This window comes from Schistocerca cancellata, chromosome 2 (assembly GCF_023864275.1).
Source record: "Schistocerca cancellata isolate TAMUIC-IGC-003103 chromosome 2, iqSchCanc2.1, whole genome shotgun sequence".
Lineage (NCBI taxonomy): Eukaryota > Metazoa > Arthropoda > Insecta > Orthoptera > Acrididae > Schistocerca > Schistocerca cancellata.
The window spans coordinates 1,058,217,864-1,058,242,146 of record NC_064627.1 but is presented as its reverse complement, the minus strand read 5'-3'; the positions used below and the strand labels follow the sequence as shown (position 1 = coordinate 1,058,242,146).

The window sequence follows — 24,283 nt, the reverse complement described above, 5'->3', positions numbered from 1 at the left end:
TCAGTCAGATTAAACCATCAGAGGTGAATTCATTTGTTTATTTTATTTTAAAGGCACACAGTAACTTGGCAGCCTTCATATCATCCCCTGTTTAGTCAGTGAGAGCTGTTATTGTAACAGCCTAAAGATGGCAGAGATGAAATAGAGGGAGAAAAAGATTGTCTACATCTTGTACAGAATCAAAGTGGGGGAATTAGATTAGGAAATGAGACCTGAAAGGAGTCAGTGGTCTTTGTTGCTTTGACACCAAATGACTGACAATGGGTGAAATAAAGAATATATAAAACACAGATTGGCAATAACAAGGAAAAAGTTATTGAAAAAGAAAAAAAATGTTTCATCTATTGAACAATGGAAAGTCCAGTAAGGAATAAAAGTAATACGGAAAGGATAGATTGTTACTCATCACATAGAGGAGGAATTGAATTGCTGATAGGCACAATGAAAAAGAATGGTAGAAATATTCAGCTTTTGGACAAAGTTCTTCAGAAGTAGAAAACTCACACACATTCACAGAAGTACAATTCATGCACATGTAGCCACAATCACCTCCAGCCGCTAAGGCTCATCTCTGACTGCATCTGATAAGAGCAGCAATGTAGCTGGCATGGGTAATGGGGGTATAGAATAATTGTAGGATGCGGAGGGATAGGGATAACAGGGCAAGGGTGTGCAAAGTGCTGTAATGCTGCCTGTGAGTGTGTGTTGGAGGAATATGGTGGGTACAGGATAGTTCTTCAAGGTGCAGCATTGGAAGATTGTGTTGGGGGTGGAGAGTGGAGAGAAGAGAGAAGAGAGGAGGGGGAGCGAAGCAGAGAAGGGGAAAGGACTATGTAGGTGCATTTGCAGAGTAGAAGGTGTGTGTAATACTGGAGTGGAGGCATGGAAGGATAAGCAGTGGAAGGCAGGAACTAGTGAAGGTCGAACCTGAGTGGTTATGGGAATGAAGGGCATGTCATAGGGAGAGTCCCATCCGTGCAATTCAGAGAAAGGTGGAGATGGTGGTGGTGGTGGTGGTGGTGGTGGTAGGAAGAACCCAGATGGCACAGGCTATGAAGCAGTTTTGCCACAGGTGGCCATTCGTGCAGGCAGACAGCTTATTAGTTGTTGTGCCCAAGTAGATTGCCTTGTGACAGCCAGAGCGAGAGCACCAGCAGCAGCGAGTACTGTTTGTATAAAGCGTTTATTTTGCATTTTGTTTACGACCTTCCACTAAGGAAGGGATTCTATTTGTGTTTATCTGCTCTGCATAGTAACTAACAGTTCTTGATAAAACTTTACGTAGTTTTCATGTTAGATTTCTTAGTGTTTTCTTGATCGTTTAGAACAGAAAGCGCCCTAAAACCGTCTTTGTTTGTTTCGCGGCCGTTAGCCACTAGTCACTTGAATCAGCAGTTGTCTTGTGACAGCCAGAGCGAGAGCACCAGCAGCAGCGAGTACTGTTTGTATAAAGCGTTTTTGTACTTATTTGCTGCGCTTAGCTTTTAAATAGTTTTTCTGGGAAAACCTAGCGTAGTTTTCGCGTCTCGTATTTCAGTGAGTGTTTCTTGATTATCAGAGTAGCTCATCAGAAGATTATCTTGGGAATTTGTCACCGTATAGGGTAGGGTAAACATAGTCATGTGTAGGGACTGTGGTTGTTGTGAGCGGACGCAAGGAGAATTGGCCACTCTTCGGGGGCAGGTGGAGGCTTTGTCTGTTAGGCTCATCGAGCTCGAGGCGCAGGCGTCGGCTCGTAGTGGCGTTGGGGCAACTGTGGTGAGACCTATGCCTACTTCGGTGGCCTTGGAATCACATGGAACCCCTGATGTCGCTGCGTCTTCCGGCAGTGAGCATCTTACCGGTCAGCCATCACTCCAGGGTGAATGGCGGACAGTGGTGGGCTCGCGCGTGCCTGGCCGAAAGGCGAAGGTGGGATCTGGCTGCGTGGCAGCTGCCTTACCCCTTTCCAACAGGTACGGGGTGCTTCCTAGTGGTGATGACATCGTTTCCGAGCCACCACAGGATGCCTCGCCTGTTGGGCCAGTGGCCGATTCTCTGGCAAGGTCCCGACAGTCACAGAGGGCGGGCCTATTAGTTATAGGGAGCTCCAATGTTAGGCGGGTTATGGAGCCCCTCAGGAAAATAGCGGGTAGGTCGGGGAAGAATGCCAGTGTGCACTCGGTGTGCTTGCCGGGGGGTCTCGTCCGTAATGTGTAGGAGGCCCTTCCGGCAGCTATTGAACGCACTGGGTGTGACCGGCTGCAGATAGTAGCACATGTCGGAACGAATGACGCCTGCTGCTTGGGTTCTGAGGCCATCCTTGGTTCCTTCCGGCGGCTGGCTGATTTGGTGAAGACAACCAGCATCGCACGCGGAGTGCAAGCTGAGCTTAATATCTGCAGCATAGTGCCCAGAGTCGATCGCGGTCCTCTGGTTTGGAGTCGTGTGGAGGGTCTAAACCAGAGGCTCAGACGACTCTGCGACTATAATGGTTGCAAATTCATCGACCTCCGTTATTGGGTGGAGAACTGTAGGGCCCCCCTAGACAGGTCAGGCGTGCACTACACACCGGAAGCAGCTACTAGGGTAGCAGAGTACGTGTGGCGTGCACACGGGGGTTTTTTAGGTTAGAGGGACCCCCCCTTGGGCGAAACGATAAAATACCTGACGGCTTACCAGAGAGGACATTATCATCGTTGATAAAGAACGTCCGTCCTCAGAGACCAAAAACAGGAAAAGTTAACGTAATATTGGTAAACTGCAGGAGTATCCAGGGCAAGGTTCCTGAATTAGTATCTCTTATTGAAGGAAATAGTGCGCATATAGTATTAGGAACGGAAAGTTGGTTAAAACCGGAAGTGAACAGTAACGAAATCCTAGACACAGAATGGAATATATACCGCAAGGATAGGATAAACGCCAATGGTGGAGGAGTATTTATAGCAGTAAAGAATTCAATAATATCCAGTGAAGTTATTAGCGAATGCGAATGTGAAATAATCTGGGTTAAGCTAAGTATCAAAGGTGGGTCAGATATGATAGTCGGATGCTTCTATAGACCACCTGCATCAGCAACCGTAGTAGTTGAGCGCCTCAGAGAGAACCTGCAGAACGTCGTGAAGAAGTTTCATGATCATACTATTGTAATAGGGGGAGACTTCAATCTACCAGGTATAGAATGGGATAGTCACACAATCAGAACTGGAGCCAGGGACAGAGACTCTTGTGACATTATCCTGACTGCCTTGTCCGAGAATTACTTCGAGCAGATAGTTAGAGAACCAACTCGTGAAGCTAACGTTTTAGACCTCATAGCAACAAATAGACCGGAACTTTTCGACTCCGTGAATGTAGAAGAGGGTATCAGTGATCATAAGTCAGTGGTTGCATCAATGACTACAAGTGTAATAAGAAATGCCAAGAAAGGAAGGAAAATATATTTGCTTAACAAGAGTGATAGGGCACAAATCGCAGAATATCTGAGTGACCACCATCAAACGTTCATTTCTGAGGAAGAGGATGTGGAACAAAAATGGAAAAAATTCAGAAACATCGTCCAGTACGCCTTAGATAAGTTCGTACCGACTAAGGTCCAAAGCGAGGGGAAAGATCCACCGTGGTATAACAATCATGTACGAAAGGTACTACGGAAACAAAGAAAGCTTCATCATAGGTTTAAGAGTAGTCGAATCATAGCTGATAAGGAAAAGCTGAACGAAGCAAAAAAGAGCGTAAAGAGAGCAATGAGAGAAGCATTCAACGAATTCGAACATAAAACATTGGCAAACAATCTAAACAAGAACCCTAAAAAGTTTTGGTCATATGTAAAATCGGTAAGCGGATCTAAATCCCCTATTCAGTCACTCGTTGACCACGATGGCACCGAAACAGAGGACGACCGAAGAAAGGCAGAAATACTGAATTCAGTGTTCCGAAACTGTTTCACTGCGGAAAATCGTAACACGGTCCCTGACTTCAGCCGTCGCACGGATGCCAAAATGGAAAATATTGAAATAAACGATATCGGAATTGAAAAACAACTGCTATCACTTAGTAGCGGAAAAGCATCCGGACCAGACGAGATACCCTTAAGATTCTACAGTGATTATGCTAAAGAACTTGCCCCCTTTCTATCAGCAATTTATCGTAGATCGCTGGAAGAACGTAAAGTACCTAGCGACTGGAAGAAAGCGCAGGTCGTTCCCATTTTCAAGAAGGGTCATAAATCAGATGCGAATAATTATAGGCCTATTTCGCTTACATCAATCTGTTGTAGAATAATGGAACATGTTTTGTGTTCTCGTATTATGACGTTCTTAGATAATACAAATCTCCTTCATCATAACCAACATGGATTCCGCAAACAGAGATCATGTGAAACTCAGCTCGCCCTATTTGCCCAAGAAATTCACAGTGCCGTAGACACTGGCGAGCAGATTGATGCCGTATTCCTGGACTTCAGGAAGGCATTTGATACGGTTCCGCACTTACGTTTAGTGAAAAAAATACGAGCTTACGGAATATCGGACCAGGTTTGTGATTGGATTCTGGATTTCCTAGAAGAAAGAACACAACATGTCATTCTTAACGGTTCAAAATCTGCAGATGTAGAGGTAATTTCGGGAGTACCGCAAGGAAGCGTGATAGGACCTTTATTGTTTACAATATACATAAATGACTTAGTTGACAACATCGGTAGCTCCGTGAGGCTATTTGCAGATGACACGGTTGTCTACAAGAAAGTAGCAACATCAGAAGACTCGTACGTACTCCAGGAAGACCTGCAGAGGATTAATGCATGGTGCAACAGCTGGCAGCTTTCCCTAAACGTAGATAAATGTAATATAATGCGCATACATAGGGGCAGAAATCCATTCCAGTACGATTATGCCATAGGTGGTAAATCATTGGAAGCGGTAACGACCGTAAAATACTTAGGAGTTACTATCCGGAGCGATCTGAAGTGGAATGATCACATAAAACAAATAGTGGGAAAAGCAGGCGCCAGGTTGAGATTCATAGGAAGAATTCTAAGAAAATGTGACTCATCGACGAAAGAAGTAGCTTACAAAACGCTTGTTCGTCCGATTCTTGAGTATTGCTCATCAGTATGGGACCCTTACCAGGTTGGATTAATAGAAGAGATAGACATGATCCAGCGAAAAGCAGCGCGATTCGTCATGGGGACATTTAGTCAGCGTGACAGCGTTACGGAGATGCTGAACAAGCTCCAGTGGCGGACACTTCAAGAAAGGCGTTACGCAATACGGAGAGGTTTATTATCGAAATTACGAGAGAGCACATTCCGGGAAGAGATGGGCAACATATTACTACCGCCCACATATATCTCGCGTAATGATCACAACGAAAAGATCCGAGAAATTAGAGCAAATACGGAGACTTACAAGCAGTCGTTCTTCCCACGCACAATTCGTGAATGGAACAGGGAAGGGGGGATCAGATAGTGGTACAATAAGTACCCTCCGCCACACACCGTAAGGTGGCTCGCGGAGGATAGATGTAGATGTAGATGTAGAATGGAGCACAGCATTTGTAGCTAGTTGGTAGATCACATGGCTCCTTTCACAAGTATGTCTGCTGTTGCTGGGATAGGGGATGCCTGTGACCGGACTGGAATAGATGTAGATGTACAATTGGTGGTAATGGAAGTATTTATGGGACAGGTTTTTCATCTAGGTCTATTGCAATGATACGAAGATGACAGTTATTAATTTAAGTGTTAGGAAGTCTTTTCTGAAAGTAATAGTCTGGAGGGTAGCCTTAATATCGAAGAGAAAAGTGGACGATAAACAGAAGAGATAGGCGAAGAATAGACGCTTTTGTTATGTGGTGCTACAGAGGAATGCTGAAGATTAAATGGGTAGACTGGCTGTCCAATAAAAAGGTACTGAATTGAATAGAGGAGAAAAGAAATTTGTGGCACAACTTAATTAAAAAAGGATAGGTTGGTAGGACACTTCTTCAGCCACCAAGATATAATTAACTTGGTATTGGAAGGTAATGGGGACATAAAATCTATAGAGGAAGACCAGGACTTGCATATAGCAAGCAGGTTTAAGTGGAACATGTAGGACCCCAGGTTAGGGAAACATCGTACCTCTACATGAGAGCAAAAGTGCCATCATTCTTGATTCGGTCACCACTATCTAATGCATGTGGTTCTCTTATGAAATCATGTTACTTTATAGAGTGTGTTTGTGTGTATGGAAATGAGACCTGAAAGGAGTCAGTGGTCTTTGTTGCTTTGACACCAAATGACTGACAATGGGTGAAATAAAGAATATTGGCAATAACAAGGAAAAAGTTATTGAAAAAGAAAAAAATGTTTCATCTATTGAACAATGGAAAGTCCAGTAAGGAATAAAAGTAATACGGAAAGGATAGATTGTTACTCATCACATAGAGGAGGAATTGAATTGCTGATAGGCACAATGAAAAAGAATGGTAGAAATATTCAGCTTTTGGACAAAGCTCTTCAGAAGTAGAAAACTCACACACATTCACAGAAGTAAATTCATGCACATGTAGCCACAGTCACCTCCAGCCGCTAAGGCTCATCTCAGACTGCATCTGATAAGAGCAGCAATGTAGCTGGCATGGGTAATGGGGGTATAGAATAATTGTAGGGTGCGGAGGGATAGGGATAACAGGGTAAGGGTGTGCAAAGTGCTGTAATGCTGCCTGTGAGTGTGTGTTGGAGGAATATGGTGGGTACAGGATAGTTCTTCAAGGTGCAGCATTGGAAGATTGTGTTGGGGGTGGAGAGTGGAGAGAAGAGAGAAGAGAGGAGGGGGAGCGAAGCAGAGAAGGGGAAAGGACTATGTAGGTGCATTTGCAGAGTAGAAGGTGTGTGTAATACTGGAGTGGAGGCATGGAAGGATAAGCAGTGGAAGGCAGGAACTAGTGAAGGTCGAACCTGAGTGGTTATGGGAATGAAGGGCATGTCATAGGGAGAGTTCCCATCCGTGCAATTCAGAGAAAGGTGGAGATGGTGGTGGTGGTGGTGGTGGTGGTAGGAAGAACCCAGATGGCACAGGCTATGAAGCAGTTTTGCCACAGGTGGCCATTCGTGCAGGCAGACAGCTTATTAGTTGTTGTGCCCTAGTAGAATGGAGCACAGCATTTGTAGCTAGTTGGTAGATCACATGGCTCCTTTCACAAGTATGTCTGCTGTTGCTGGGATAGGGGATGCCTGTGACCGGACTGGAATAGATGTAGATGTACAATTGGTGGTAATGGAAGTATTTATGGGACAGGTTTTTCATCTAGGTCTATTGCAATGATACGAAGATGACAGTTATTAATTTAAGTGTTAGGAAGTCTTTTCTGAAAGTATTTGTCTGGAGTGTAGCCTTAATATCGAAGAGAAAAATGGACGATAAACAGAAGAGATAGGCGAAGAATAGACGCTTTTGTTATCTGGTGCTACAGAGGAATGCTGAAGATTAAATGGGTAGACTGGCTGTCCAATAAAAAGGTACTGAATTGAATAGAGGAGAAAAGAAATTTGTGGGACAACTTAATTAAAAAAGGATAGGTTGGTAGGACACTTCTTCAGCCACCAAGATATAATTAACTTGGTATTGGAAGGTAATGGGGACATAAAATCTATAGAGGAAGACCAGGACTTGCATATAGCAAGCAGGTTTAAGTGGAACATGTAGGACCCCAGGTTAGGGAAACATCGTACCTCTACATGAGAGCAAAAGTGCCATCATTCTTGATTTGGTCACCACTATCGAATGCAGGTGGTTCTCTTATGAAATCATGTTACTTTATAGCGTGTATTTGTGTGTATGTGTGTGTGTGTGTGTGTGGGGGGGGGGGGGGGTATTTGCCATGTGATATGTTGAATTTTTGTCTACATAACTATATTTTTATCTGTCTACATCTGTATTCTATAAGACACTATGTGTCTTTGTCACAAGTTAAGTTGAAGTTTTTCTGGTTATGTTTTTATTGATATTCCATGAGACACCAAACAGTGTGATACAGGCTACAGAGTGCACCACTCTCTTTTGCCCCTTTTGTATTTTGTCCTGTTTCATTCACAGATGGTACACAGGAACTAAGACTGTCTGTACTGCTCCATGTTGGCCAGAGATTCTCTAATTCTAATTTCATGATGATTAAGGGAGAAGTACATTTGGGGCAGCAGTAGGTTTCATGGCTCACTTTGGAACATGGACTCATGTAATTTTGTGAGTTGTCTCTCCTGTGTGCATAATGACCTTCTTGTTAAATCATCCACTACTGATTGTGCTGTTGAGCACTTCTGTAATGTTCTTACATTGACTAAACAAGCTCAGATTGAATCTTTTCTATACCTTTCATTTTGGTGAACATTTTTCTCATACAATTACCATAGTTATTTGCTTAACTTGTTTCTGATTATAGTATAACAATATTTTATTGTATATGCCATGTGACTTTGATAAATATTTACACTCATTTATGGATTTTTATGATTAAGCCATCATACTCTATCATTTTTGATACTAATAAGAAATTTAATGTGTCACTGAATGAAGTACTGTGAATATTTTTTTGTTTTTTTGTTTTTATTTTAGGTTATCGTCATCCTGTCATGACCAAGCATCCCGTTTCATGTATATACTCACTAAAGGGCAAATGCGGCCTTTGGTTGCAGATGACTTTGTACCTCTTGTGCAAGATGTTGTTGACACACATCCTGGTCTGACTTTCCTCAAGGAGGCAACTGAATTTCATTCACGCTACGTTCATACTGTAAGCACTTTTTCAATAACTGCGGTATCAAACTAACTAAATTGTTACTAACAATGTTAACAATATTGTTACATTCCATCCTGTATTTTCCATTTTTTAAATTGTAACTAAGCATAATGTATTACATCATAATGCAGAGAGTAGTCAGAGTGAGAAAAATCCCTTCATAATATCTTCATCCTTGAATACGAGAAATATTTCCTGCATTCTGTGGATTTAAAATATGGCCCAGCATGTTTATAGTGTATGTTAAGAGTGTATCTTTCCTTGCAGTAGATCTGTAATTATTGCAAAGATTCACTTTTGGTGTAAACATACAGTGTGAGGCAGAAAGATTCATTGAAGAAAAAACAGATGATATTATAATTATTAAATCATTTAACTCAATCACCTTCTCTTTTCAGTTGACAAATACATATAATTAAAAACTGGTCACTTTTGTAGGCTGAAAAAAAAAAGAAGTGTGCTGCTTGCTACATGAGCAATTTAAGACTTAACATTTTCATTTGTATTAAATTTGAGCCAGCATGCTATTTAACAAACTGTAAATAGTTGGCATCTAGCCATACTCAGAAACAATTCATGTATATATACCCTGCGAATAGTTTCTCTGTTCACACAATTTTGTTAAAAATTGTACAAATAATGTACAGTACATGTAACTAACTTAACGAAGAATGAATGCAGATTTCATTGTTTTGCTTATTTTGTTATAATGAACATAAAAGACAAGAGACAACCAGTCATTTGTAGTTGATTACTGCACAGTGCATAGACATGTGTAATACTACAAAGTCTTTGCCACCTTCTGAGGCACCACTCTTTCCCTAGTTGAGGAACATGCTCTCCCAGCACAACCACACAGGGATTCGAAACACATCCACCCACAGTGGTGTCAACTGTGGTTACTTAGGCTGACAGAAATTGTGGAAAAGAAAGGATTAAGATGACTGGGAGATGTACTCAACAAGGAAGCAGTGGGATGGTATCAGAAGGCAGGGGCAGAAGAGATGGATGCACAAGTAAGTGAAAGGTTTGGACAACACAGATATGATGTTGAAGATGGCAGGAGAGGAAATGGTGTGGTTAAAGTCAGGGAGAATGACAAGTACTAGTGAGGTTTGGGCTGTGAGGACTGCAAGAATGGAGGATGTGCATAGTTAATAAGATCTGGTGTTGTGGGGAGCAGGTGGGGCCATATAGAAGTGATATGTGAAGCAGCTGTTGTAGAGCTGTACTCAGCTGTAAGTGGTTCTGCATATTCACCTGCCCCCAGAATTCTCCATGGAAGGTGTCATCTTTCATTTTGCATATAGCAGGTCACCCATAAATAAATTAGTATAGGGGGATGCCATGTGGGTACCCACAGTATTTCTACAGACTTTTTGCAGATTTGACCTTCAAAGGGGAGATAATTACAATTTAGAACATGACTAATGAAAAGACTTAGGAATGAGATGTGAGTGCAGGTCCAGAAGGGCACTGTGGGGGTAGTGTTCCCTGGCCGCAAGAACACAAGCTGGAGGATGTCAGTCGACAGGGATGTATCGTCCACTGTGACAAGCAAGGAGTTTGGTTGTAATGGGGCAGGAAATGTGAGATGCAGTCTAGGAGTTGAGTGGTGTTATGTATGTAGCAAGGGTGGCAGAGGATCTGCCAGAGGGAGTGTTGTAAATGGCTGTGAAGGAGTGACCACTGGAGTTCACTCAAGGAGCTTTGGCAGGTAGTTAAAAGGTGGATTTATAAGTAATATTAATTCAGGTATTAGGTTTTGGGATGGACCCAGTGTTTAGAGGAGCTGCTGGAGGGCATGTTGAACTTCAGGAATGGGGTTGTTGTGGTGTTGGAAAGTTGGCAGGGCCTATCAGGCACGTTGACTGGTTCTGATCACTGGCCAAAACCTCCCGTTAGCCCCTTTCACACTCCTTACCCTTAACTTCAACCTTAATTCACCTGTCATTTTTCACATAACACTAAATTTGCCACTACTGCGGAGAGGCATATGACAATCCCTCTAATGCTCTTATTTTCTCCCCACCCACCATTGCACTGTACAACTTTATCCCTCAGAGTTCAACAACGTAAAGTTTTTTGAAACATGACCCTCTGCATCAATACATTCTTGCCAGTGCAATTTACATGCATTGTAAGCTTCCTGGAACTCCTCAGTTGGGACACTCTTCATGGAAGCCATCAGAGTAGCTTGCATGTTGTCCACCATCTCGAAATGCTTTCCTTTGAGGTTCCTTTTCAGCCGAGGAATCAAAAGGAGTCCATCAGGATCAGATAGGGACTGTAGTGTGGCTGCGGCATCATCATCATACCGATTCGAGTCGAGTGGTTTCCACAAAGTGTGGAACTCCTTATGGATGTGGGTGCCATTGTGATTTGGTCTGTGGAGCACTTATTTTTAAAATTGAGGGTTTTCGGTCTGACCAGGGGGTATGTACTCATGGTGCAATATCCCCTTCAGATTTGGGGGGGGGGGGGGGGGGGGGAAGCAATGAGCATGGACTTTACCCAGGACTTGCTCATGCGAGCTTTCTTCTGGCGTAGTGATGATGTCATGTGCCATTCTGCACAGGAAATTTGATCCATCTTCACAGAGTTGCTTGAGTTCTTCACACACTTTCACTTGGTGTTGCTTCAGCATGTCAGTCAAAACTCTGGGAGCAAGTTTTGCGCATATCTTTCACATGACCATATCTTCTGATACAATCTCATGAACAGCTGTTTTCAGCAAGTCCAGTAATTGTGACATCAAGCGAACATTCTATCGATGGTCTGAATTCAGTAAGTGACACACACCAGTGACATGGTCATCCATTCACAGTGCTGACAGGCTTCCTGCATGGGCCTCATCACCAAACTCTTCCCAACCCCCTCTGAATATTTTGTGGTACATGTTCAGTTGTGATCTGGAAAGGCTGTTGTGCCCAAAGGCTCCCTTAAACATTGCAAAACATTTTCAGCAGTATCTTGTTGATATGCATGCCAAACTTTATCACACAGTGTTGCCCTAAAGTGCTCTCCAAATTCGGCACAACCATTACGTAGAGGTTCGTGGAAGAAGCTGTCCTAATCCTCCAAGAGCACTGAGGCAATTTAGCGACCTACTGCTGGAAAGTTATGAGTGGTTGTTTCCTCCCCCCCCCCTTCTCCCCTGACCCAATCCCCCACCCCCACCCTCCCCAACCAGTTCGAGTGATCTGTGACATATTGTTGTGTCACAAAAAAATGTGACACATTTCTTTCTCGACACACCCTGTATGTGTGGTTGTATGGGAAAATGTGTATTTAAACTTGAAAAAGAGCAGTAGCATGAAAGATCCTGAAGTGTTTGTACTATTACATATGTCTGTGCACTGTACACCAACCAACTACACGTGAGTGGTTGCATTCTTTATTTTTGTTTATTGTTTCCATCACTGATTTTCTGTTACTGCTTATTTTGTTAGGTAAATACTAGTGTCTAGGTCAAAAATCTCCAAGTTACTGACCTTTGAAGCTGCATTGTTTCTTTATTTTAAGTAATTTATTAGTTTAATATTAGTTGCTATTAGCATCATACTTTTTGATGTAGACCGCCATTATCCAAAATGGTCTTTTTTCGGTTAACAACCAGGAGTACAGTTTGTCCATGTACAGAATTTTACTTAAGCTGTACATTTTAGTATTGTAGGCTTCCAATATGAGTAAAATACATAGCAGAGAACTTAATACAAAAACAGTTCTTGAGACAGAGATTTAATAAATGATTTGACATAGCCTAGGGAAGACATTTGATTTTTGTGAGTGGTTGTGTTTTTGTCAGATAATTTGTTGGTTTTTGAGATGTTACATATAATTATTAGTTTTACCTTTTATATGAAATATGGGAAGATATGTTAACCTTGTGCATTCATCAGAATTTAAATTAGAAATAGCTGCCAAGTAGAGAGAGAGAGAGAGAGAGAGATAGATAGATAGAGAGAGAGAGAGAGAGAGAGAGAGAGAGAGAGAGATACTCTGTTGGTGTGACAGTAAATGCAGGATGGGCAAATGAGTGTGACTACATTGTGGACTCCCAATGCATGCAACAATAATCTGAAGTTATACAGGTAGCGGACTCTACATGTTCCACAGTATCAAAAGTATACAGTGAGTATAATGATTCAAGGGAAACTGGTCCCACCAAAGCTTTCTGCCATGAGAAACAACCTTGTGATGACAAGGTCTGCCATCACCTATCACAAATTGTAACATCAGATAAACAGGCCACAGTCCAGCAAATAAATCGCCAGTCCAGTTGTGCGAAACAAGTAACCATGATACAGAAACCAACCCTACTGACACCACTGCTCACCACACATCACAGAGCATGGAGATAAGCACATTCATAGGGATACCACCAACTGTACAATCATAGAAGAAACAGGGTTGCCTTACTGATGAGTTGCAGTATGTATGGATACACTCTAGTCATAGGGTATGTGTATGTCAAAAACTGCAGGACGTGCTGCTTTCAGGAAGATGGTAGAAGTATTCTCTTGAAGGGGATGTTTACTCACCATAAAGTAGGATCCATAATATGTCTGTCAACACCTCTCTGCAGCAAATGAAACAATCTCCCTGATGAGGTGCATTTGTTTGTTCCCTGGCAGCAACCAGAAAACAATTATCTACCTTCAGCAAGACACTGGAGCACTTTATTGTTCTTGCAATCTGTCAGAATGATTTCTGTAGCACTCCATATAGATGAAGGTGCTTGTGAAGGCCCACCAGACCACCCAACTTCAATCCTATTGAGAGCATTTGGGGCACTGTAGAGATAGATGTGCACATCTTGCACCCATTCGAGGAGCTGTTTACAGGAAGGGTCGTTGAACGCATGCACACAACTACAGGCCTATATTGTTGATGTCAGTCCATAGTAGAATATTGGAAGATGTTTTATGCTTGTGTATTACACTGAAGAGCCAAAGAAACTGGTACACCTGTCTAATATCATTTAGGGCCCTTGCGAGCATGCAAAAGTGCCACAACACGATGTGGCATGGACTTGACTAATGTCTGAAGTAGTGCTGGAGGGAATTGACATCATGAATCCTGCAGACCTGTCCACAAATCTGTAAGAGAAAGAGGGAGTGGAGATCTCTTCTGAACAGCACATTGCAAGGCATCCCAGATGTGTTCAATAATGTTCATGTCTGGGGAGTTTAGTGTCCATCGGAAGTGTTTAAACTCAGAAGAGTGTTCCCAGAGCCACTTTGTAGCAATTCTGGATGTGTGTCACATTGTCTTGCTGGAATTGCCCAAGTCTGTCAGAATGCACAATGGACATTATTAGATGTAGGTGATCAGACAGGATGCTTATGTACGTGTCACCTGTCAGAGTCATATCTAGATGTATCAGGGGTCCAATAACACTCCGACTGCACATGCCCCACATCATTACAGAGCCTCCACCAGCTAGAATGGTCCCCTCCTGACATGCAGGGTCCATGGATTCACGAGGTTGTCTCCCTGCCCATACATATCCATCCACTCGATACAATTTGAAACGAGAATCTTCCAATGAGGCAACCTGTTTCCGGTCATCAACCGTCCAATGTTGGTGTTGATGGGCCCAGGCGAGGCATAAAGCTTTGCATCATGCAGTCATCAAGGATACACGAGTGGGCCTTCAGCTCCAAAAGCCCATGTCGATGAGAGGGTTTCGTTGAATGGTTTGCACGCTGACACTTGCTGATGGCCCAGCATTGAAATCTGCAGCAATTTGCAGAAGGGTTGCACTTCTGTCACGTTGAACCATTTTCTTCAGTCGTTGTTGGTCCTGTTCCTGCAGGATCTTTTTCTGGCCGCCGCAATGTCAGAGATTTGATGTTTTACCGGATTCCTTATATTCACGGTACACTTGTGAAATGGTTGTCTAGGAAAATCCCATCTTCATTGCTGCTGAGTCCCAACGCTCATGTGATGACTATAACTCCATGTTCAAACTCACTTAAATCTTGATAACCAACCATTGTAGCAGCAGTAACTGATCTAACAACTGCACCAGACAATTGTTGTCTTATATGGCATTGCCGACCATAGTGCCATATTCTGCCTGTTTACATACCTGTGTATTTGAATACGGATGCCAATACCTGTTTCTTTGATGCTTCAGTGTCTGATTTCTGTGGAGATTGAAAATCTCCCCTGTAGGAATTAACATGTAATCGACAAACAACAACTGTGTGAAACCCAATTTACTGTGTTCATCCATGAGCCCCAATAGGCAATGTATACTGTCATCTACTTGATCTATTATTCAGGAAGCTGTTCAGTTCAGTTTTGCACTGTCGTCCAACAAACACAATAAGAGTTTACATAATGTCAGACCACCTTTGTCACTTTATTAGCCCCTAAACATAAAACCCTGAGTTGTCTTGTTTTCATTATTTTGACACATACTTAAAACCCCAAAAATACTTGGTCAATTTAAGAACAGATCTTCAAAAAAATAAAATGCTGCTTATATCCATTTCAGCAGTGATATTTAAGTGTTTACCAGCTAGAGAGCACCTGGTCCTACATTTGTAGCCCGACAATTTTGTTTTGGTTGAGATGGTTGTCACTAGATATCATCTTTACTATGTGTAGCTTTGGATACTCAACAGTAAAACATGCACTTTCAGCCTCTCTCCTGTATTATGGTTTAGGCAATGCTTTCAAAAAAGGATGGCTACAGTGATTCTGAGTTTGACATTGAATTTAACGGCTTGGAAGGCGAAGAAGAATGTGATGTTACTACACTAGAGACAGAGAGACTAGAGAGTTTAGTGATGAGTGCTCACCAGTGATATGAGGTAAATACATCCACTGTGCTCCAGCCAGCTCCTCCAAGCTTCATGTTCACAGGAAACAATTGTGGAATACGTTGTTAGACTTCATAGCTACAATGAAACTAAAAAATTACTTCAAGTTTCAGGATATCTTTTTAGTCAAAGTCCAGTGCACAAGTACAGGTGGGATTTTATTATTGGTGACCTTCAAAATTTTGTAACTTATTATTTTGACCTGTAAAAGCTATCTTTATACATCTGTATGTAATGTCATTCATTATAAGATTTTTTCATTAATAAAAAAATATTATTTTTTTGAAATGTGTGTGTGTGTGTGTTTTAAGGGGTTAAAGAGTTGATGGCAACTAGAACACAGCATGTCATTTTTTACAGTGAGAAATCTTCAATTGTAACAGTAGCCTTAGGTGTAACCCAAGGGAGTGTCACAAGACCATTAATGTTCACATTATATGTAAATGACCTAGTGGATAATGTTGGGAACTTTGTGAGGCTGTTCAAGGATGATGTAACTGTAGATAGACAAGTTGCAATGCTAGAAAATTATAGAAAAATGCAAGAAGATTTCTAGGGGATTGACATTCAGCGCAGGAATTTGCAATTGACCCTGGACATAAATAAGTGTAATGTAGTGCATATAAATACTGTTATTGTTTTGAGAGAGAAACAGTCTTGGTTACAGAGGAAACAGTATTTTTACTGACATGTTTTGCCTTTCTGGGGTATCATCAGGAAATTTTAATTTGCTCCAGCGTATGCATTCATCACATCTTATGATGCCATAGAATGTCGAAACTCCTCAATGAAAATACTGTTGCCCTTGCAATCAACACTGTTCTTCTCTTGGAATATTGCCTATGATTGCCTTACCAGATACACTTTGGAGTGGGAAGAATTGTAACTGTTATTGTATTGCTGAGGAGTCACATATATTAAATATTGGAGGGAATCAAATAGTAGAAAATCCAGAATGGAATAACAATAACATGAAAAATTAGGAGGCATTGAGTTGCAGGCAGACACAATGAAAAGATACATTGAAATAATCAGCAACCAATTGTGTAAAAGAAATGTTAATTTTTATAAATGGTTTCAGGCACTTAGTGCCCTTCATCAGAAGGCTATAACAATCACATTATTTGTGAGTGTCAACAATAAGATGCGTAGAGCATATTTCCATAGTGCCTACAAAAAAATGGTATAAAGAAGCCATTTTTGTACTGGCACTATGAACCACAGCAGAAATCAAAATTTCTTTTATGCAACTGGTTGCTGTTTATTTCAGTGTATACAACTACAGATGCTGAATCTAGATAAAATACTAAACAATGAAAAGATTACTAAACTGTGTAGGAAGAGACGGATTGTTACTTACTGTAAAGAAGACATATCAAGTTGCAGAGTAGCACAATTAAAAGACACTCACATATAGCTTTCAGCCACACCCTTTGTCAGTAAAACACACACATACACACACACACACACACACCATACACACACACACACACACACAAGCAAGCACACCTCACACATACAAGACGGGTGGAGAGACAGATGAATGCTCTCTGGTGGACAAGGCAGGGACAAGCAGGGACAAGACTGCCAACAGCAGCAGCATGTGTTGGCAGAGGTCTGCAAATAAACTGGGTGGGAGATGAGAATGAGGAAGATGATAGGACAGAGGGGGTAGAAACTGTTAGGTGGAGGGTATGGGGATAGTATAATACTGTATGTTGAGGCCGAGATAATTATGGGAGTGGAGAATATGTCATAAGGATAACTCCCATCGTTCAGGAAAGCTGGTGGTGGAGCGAAGTATCCAGATGACTTGGGTAGCGAAGCAGCTATTGAAATCAAGTGTGTTATGTTCAGCTGCATGCTGTGCCACAAGGTGGTCTATTTTTCTCTTGACCACAGTCTGATGGTGGCCGTTCATCCAGGTGGACAGCTGGTTGGCAGTCATACCAATATAAAAAGCTGTGCACTGATTGCAGCAGAGCTGGTAAATGACATGGCTGCTTTCACTGGTGGCCCAGACCCTGATGGGGTAGGATAAACCTGTGACAGGACTGGAATAGGAAGTGCTGGGTGGGTGGGTTGGGCAGGTTTTGCACCTGGGTGTTCCACAGGGATATGATCCTTGTGGCAAGGGTTGGGATTGGGAGTGCCATGGGGATGGACTAGGATGTTGTGGAGGTTGGGTGGGTGACGGAAGGTTGGGAAGTATCTTGGGTAGGATGTCCCCCATTATAGGGCACAATGATAGGCAACAAAAGCCCTGGTGAAGGATGTGGCTCAGTTGTTCCAGTCTGGAGTGGAACTGGATGATGAAGGGGACACTTCTTTTTGGCTAGTTCTTGGGGGTGGTGGGAGGATTGGGCATGTGAGGCGAAATGGCATGGGAGGTCAGTTTGCGGACTAGGTCTGGGGGATAGTGCCTGTCTGTGAAGGCCTTGATGAGACCCTCAGCATACTGAACAAGGGAGTTTTTGTCACTGCAGATACACTGTTACTTGGTGGGTTTAATGTGGACAGAGGTGTGGATGGAGCCATCAGAGAAGAGGAGGTCAACATCTAGGAAGGTGGCACTGTGGGTTGAGGAGGATCATGTGAAGCGGATGGGAGAAAAGGTGTTGAGATAATGAAGGAATGAAGCTAGGGTGTCTTGTCCTGACCCCTGTTCATGAAGATATCATCAATGAAACCGAACCAAACAAGGGGCCCATAAAAAGATTGGCACAGGTGGGTGCCTTGCGGGTGCCCTTGGTCGTGCTGTGAATTTTTTGTATACCTTCTCTTCAAATGAAAAGCAGTTGTGGGTTACAATAAAGTTAGTAAGATGTATGAGGAATGAGGTAGTAGCTTTGGAGTCTGAAGGATGTTGGGAAATGTTGGGAAAGGTAGTGTTCAATAATGATAAGACTGTGTGCTTGAGGGATGTTAGTGTATAGGGAGGTGGCATCAACAGTAATGAGTAGAGTTCCAGGAGGTAAAGGGGTGGGGATGGTGGAGAGTCATTGAAGGAAATGGTTGGTGTCTTTGATGAGGGCCATTGGTTGGAGGTGTTGATTCCACATCAATGTTCACCAATATCCCTCATGCTCATGGTCTTACCACTATTGAACACACTTTTCCCAACATCCTTCAGACTCCAAACCCACTACCCCATTCATCATACACCTTACTAACTTTATCCGAAGCCACAACTACTTCTCATTTGAAGGAACAGCAGGTAAACAAATACGTGGTACAGCCATGGGCACCCACATGGCACCCTCCTATGCCAATCTTTTTATGGGCCATCTAGAGGAGACCTTTCTAGCCTCCCAATATACCAAACCCTCTTCTTTGGTTTAGGTTCATTGATGATATCTCCATGAGCTGGATTCAGGGCCAAGACACCCTATCTTCATTCCTTCACAGTCTTGACACCTTCTCTCCCATCTGCTTCACATAGTCCTCCTCAACCCAGTGCACCGCCTTCCTAGATGTTGACTTCCTCCTGTCTGACAGCTCCATCAGCACACTAAATCTGCCTACCACCAACAATAGTACCTGCATTTTTACAGCGGTCATCCCTTTCACACCAAAAAATCCCTCCCATGAGCCTGGCTACCCAGGGATGGCATATCTGCAGACAAAAACTCCCTTGTTCAGCATACTGAGGATCTCACCAAGGCCTTCACAGACAGGCTCTATCCCCCAGACCTCCCATGCCATTTACCATCACACCCCAAATCCTCCCACCTCCCCCAAGAACCAGTCACAAAGGAGTGTCGCCTTGTCACCCATTACTTCCCTGGACTGGAACAACTGAACCACATCCTTCGGCAGGATGTTCATTACCTATCATTGTGCTCTGAAATGAGGAACATTCTACTTGAGGTACCCACCCAACATTCAAAATGTCCTAGTCTATTCCTATGGCACACCCAATCCCAACACTTGCCGCAAGGATCATATCCCTGTGGAAGACCCAGGTGCAAAACCTGCCCAATCCACCCACCCAGCACTCCCTATTCCAGTCCTGTCACAGGTTTATACTAACCCATCAGGGCCCGGGCCACCTATGAAAGTATCCTTGTCATTTACCAGCTCTGCTGCAATCATTGCACAGCTTTTTATATTGGTATGACTACTAACCAGCTGTCCACCAGGATGAACGGCCACTGTCAAACCATGACCACGAGCTAAGTAGACCACCCTGTGGCAAAACATGTGGCTGAACATAACACAGTTGTTTTCAATGGCTGCTTCACTACCTGAACCATCTGGATCCTTCCATTCACCATCAGCTTCTCTGAACTGCACAGATGGGAGTTATCCTTACAACACACATTCTGCTCCCATAATTATCCTGGCCTCAACCTATGGTAACATACTGTCCCCACACCCTCCACCCAACAGTTTCCACCCCCTCTGTTATATCATCTCCTCCCCATTCTCATCTCCCACCCTGTTTATTTGCAGTCATCTGCCAATCCTTCCCTCTCCCTCTCCTTTTTTTGTTCCTTTTTTCCCCCCACCTCCGTGCCCCACAACTTCCTGAAGCTGCACCTGATAGTTTTCTAGTCCCTGCACACTCCACCAGACAGTGTTTGTCTCTCTCTTCACCCGTAAACTACTATCCCTTCCCCTTCCTCTCCTCCACCCCTCTAGATTGCTGCTTGCATGTCACGTGATGTTGCATTCCAGACTGAGATGCTGGGGTTGGTGGTCGTGTGTACATGAGGTGTGCTGTGTGAATGGTGTGTGTGTGTGTGTGTGTGTGTGTGTGTGTGTGATGAAACCTGTGGCTGAAAGCTATATGTGAGTTTCTTTTAATTGTGCCCATCTGCAACTTGATGTGTCTTCCTACATTGTTGATATTCGTACCTGTAGTTTCCTAGTTTTCATTGTTTAAGGTTACTAAACTTTTAAATTTCAGATAAAAAAGTCTTCAGTAGCAGAAAACACACACAGACACACACACACACACACACACACACACACACACACGTGGCTGCTGTCTATGGCCACTTGGGCCCAATTGCAGGCTGTGCTTGCACCTGATGAGAGCAGCAATCGGGGGAAGACATGCTGGTGTTGGAATGAGCAGAGTGTGGTGGAGACATGGATTCTGGGTGTTTAGGAAGGAGTCCTCTAGATTAGATGGGTGGATAGGGTGTCATCACCCATGGCCATGCTGGGGGAGGGCTAAGGGAAGAGGAGAGATGTAGAGAAGGGGAAACATCGAGTAGGTATATTGTTGGAATAGAAGATATGGTAGTGCAGGAGTGGGAGCAGAGAAAAGGATGGAGGGCAGGGACTAGTGAAGTTTGAGGCCGTGGGGGTTATGAGAATGAAGGGAATGTTGTAGAGAGAGTTCCCACCTGCGCAAGTGAGGAAAAGTGGTATTGGTAGGAATGATCCAGACAGCTCATACTGTGAAGCAGTCATTGAAGTGATGCACATCGTGTTGGGCAACATGCTCAGCAACTGGGTGGTCCAGCTGCCTCTTGACCATAGTTTGGTGGTGGTCTTAATGCAGACACATAGCTTGTTAGTTGCCATGCCCAGGAAGAAAGCAGCACAGTGGTTGCAGCTTAGTTTTTAGATCAGATGGCTGCTTTCAGAGGTAGCCCTGCCTTCGACAGGATAGGACCGGAATAGGTACTAGTGGGAGGATATCTGGGATAGGTCTTGCATGTAGGTGTATTGCAGGGATAGGAGCATTGAGGCAGGGGGTTGGGAGCAGGAGTGGAGTAGGGATGGACAAATATAATATCTAGTTTTGGGAGGTAGTGGAATACTGCTGTGGGAGGGTTGGAGAGAAATTGCTGACAGCTGTCAAAGTGGAAGTATTGTTGGTAGTTGGTAGGTTTGATGTGATAGGAGGTACTGACTTAGCCATCTTTGATCGTGAGGTCAACACTGAGGAAGGTGACTTGTTGGTTTGTGGAGGGCCAGATGGAGCAAATGGGGGAGAAGGTACTGAGGTTCTGGAGATATGTGGATAGGGTATCTTCACCCTTGGTCCAGGTCATGAAGATGACATTAGTGAATCTGAACCGGGGGGGGGGGGGGGGGTGACCTTGGGATTCTGGGTGGTTAGGAAGGAGTCCTCTAGCTGGGTGGATAGGGTGTCATCACCCAAGGTCCAGATTGCAAAGATGTCATCAGTGGATCTGCACAACATGAGGGGTTTGGGATTCTGGGTGGTTAGGGAGGAGTCCTCTAGATGGCCTAAGAATAGGTTGGTGTTGGGTAGTGCCATGCATGTGCTCGTTGCTGTACCATGAATTTGTTTGTAGATGCTGCCTTTGAAGGAGAAGCAATTGTGGGTGAGGATAAAATAAGTCCTCAGTAAGAAGGTTGTAGATTTGGAGTCAGTTGGGTGTTGGGAAAGATAGTGATTGATAGTGGCAAGGCCATGAGCATTGGGGATGTCAGTGCAGAGGGAGGTGTCATCTTCAGTGATGAGCATTTTTCCAGGTGGCAAAGGAACAGGAAATGTGGAAAGTCAATTATTGGTGTCTTTTGTATAGAAGGGTAGGTTATGGGTAATAGGCTGAAGGTGTTGGTCCATGAGAGCAGAGATTCTCTCAGTGGGGACACCGTTCAAAAATGGTTCAAATGACTCTGAGCACTATGGGACTTAACATCTGAGGTCATCAGTCCCCTAGAGCTTACTACTAAAACTTAACCTAAGGACATCACACACATCCATGCCGGAGGCGGTTCCAGACCGAAGTGCCTAGAACCGCTCGGCCACAACGGCTGGCGGGGACACCGTAACTGGCCACAATGGGGCGTCTGGGGTTGTTGGGTTTATGGACTATAAATGGGAATATGCATACAGTTGGATCAGAAATATAAGTCTAGTTACCACACTGAGATCCATTGGAAGAATCCACAAAGGAGGTAGCTTACAAAACCCCTTCTCATGCTTGTCAGTCTGGGACTCTTACCAGACGGGATCAATACAGGAAGTAGAAGAGATTCACAGAAGAGCAGCATGTTTTGTCACAGGTTCATTCAGTACCCGCAAAAGCATCACAGATATGCTCATCTAACTCCACTGATAGACATTACAAGAGAGCTGTTGTGCATCAAAGAGTGATTTTCTGTGAAAATACTGAAAGCCTGCATTCCTAGAAGAGTCAACCAGTTTATTGTTTCCTTCTAAATACGACTCACAAAAAGATCGTGAATGGAAGATTGGAAAGATTCATGCTCACATGGAGACTTACCAATAATCATTCTTTCTGTTGACTATTTGGAGTTGGGATGAGTAAGAGGAGAAGAGAAAGTGGTACACAAAATGCCTTCCAGCACGCGCATTGAGTTGAATTGCAGACTATGTACATGTAGACCAATTTCTGCAAGCTGTGGGTGGCAGGTCTGAGCAGTCATGGATCTGGATCTCTGTCTTGTGGAGTCTGTCTCATGGTCTGTTACCACTGACATCAGAGCTTGAAGATATGCTATGCACTACTAGATAGATGTGTCTACTTCAGTTGTTTTCAGACCGTATTTGTTTTACCCCATATCTAGTGGTTCTCCACCAGTTGTCTAAACATGTTACATATGTCTTCTTCATTGGCGACAACCACTTGCTTCTCCACAAACATTTGACAGTATCTTCCACTCCTGACTTGCACACTCATGCTTTTACAATTTGTCCTCTAGTGTTTAAGAGCTTTACAATATACAGGGTGCTACAAAAAGGTGCGGCCAAACTTTCAGGAAATATTCCTCACAGACAAAGAAAGAAAATATGTTATGTGGACATGTGTCCGGAAACGCTTACTTTCCATGTTAGAGCTCATTTTATTACTTCTCTTCAAATCACTCACATTAATCATGGAATGGAAACACAGCAACAGAATGTACCAGCGTGAATTCAAACACTTTGTTACAGGAAATGTTCAAAATGTACTCCGTTAGCGAGGATACATGCATCCACCCTCCGTCGCGTGGAAGCCCTGATGCGCTGATGCAGCCCTGGAGAATAGCGTATTGTATCACAGCTGTCCACAATATGAGCACGAAGAGTCTCTGCATTTGGTACCGGGGTTGCGTAGACAAGAGCTTTCAAATGCCCCCATAAATGAAAGTCAAGAGGGTTGAGGTCAGGAGAGCATGGAGGCCATGGAATTGGTCCGCCTGTACCAATCCATTGGTCACCGAATCTGTTGTTGAAAAGCGTACGAACACTTCTACTGAAATGTGCAGGAGCTCGATCGTGCATGAACCACATGTTGTGTCGTACTTGTAAAGGCACATCATGATAACATGCTCCATTGAGCGTAGGTGGAAGAACATGGGGCCCAATCAAGACATCACCAACAATGTCTGCCCAAACGTTCACAGAAAATCTGTGTTGATGACGTGATTGCACAATTGCGTGCGGATTCTCGTCAGCCCACACATGTTGATTGTGAAAATTTACAATTTGCTCACGTTGGAATGAATCTTCATCGTTAAAGATAACATTTGCACTGAAATGAGGATTGACACATTGTTGGATGAACCATTCACAGAAGTGCACCCGTGGAGGCCAATCAGCTGCTCATAGTGCCTGCACACGCTGTACATGGTACGGGAGCAACTGGTTCTCCCGTAGCACTCTCCATACAGTGACGTAGTCAACGTTACCTTGTACAGCAGCAACTTCTCTGATGCTGACATTAGGGTTACTGTCAACTGCACGAAGAATTGCC

General features: G+C 43.4%; 1 protein-coding gene across 1 annotated transcript in view; it reads left to right on the top strand.

Moving 5' to 3' along the window:
- Positions 1-24,283, top strand: part of LOC126160968 (uncharacterized) — a 340,498-nt gene that overhangs the window by 245,125 nt on the left and 71,090 nt on the right. Inside the window, exon 6 of the mRNA XM_049916949.1 lies at positions 8,574-8,751. Within this exon, the coding sequence (XP_049772906.1) occupies positions 8,574-8,751 (178 nt within the window). The remainder of the gene's footprint in view (positions 1-8,573; positions 8,752-24,283) is intronic.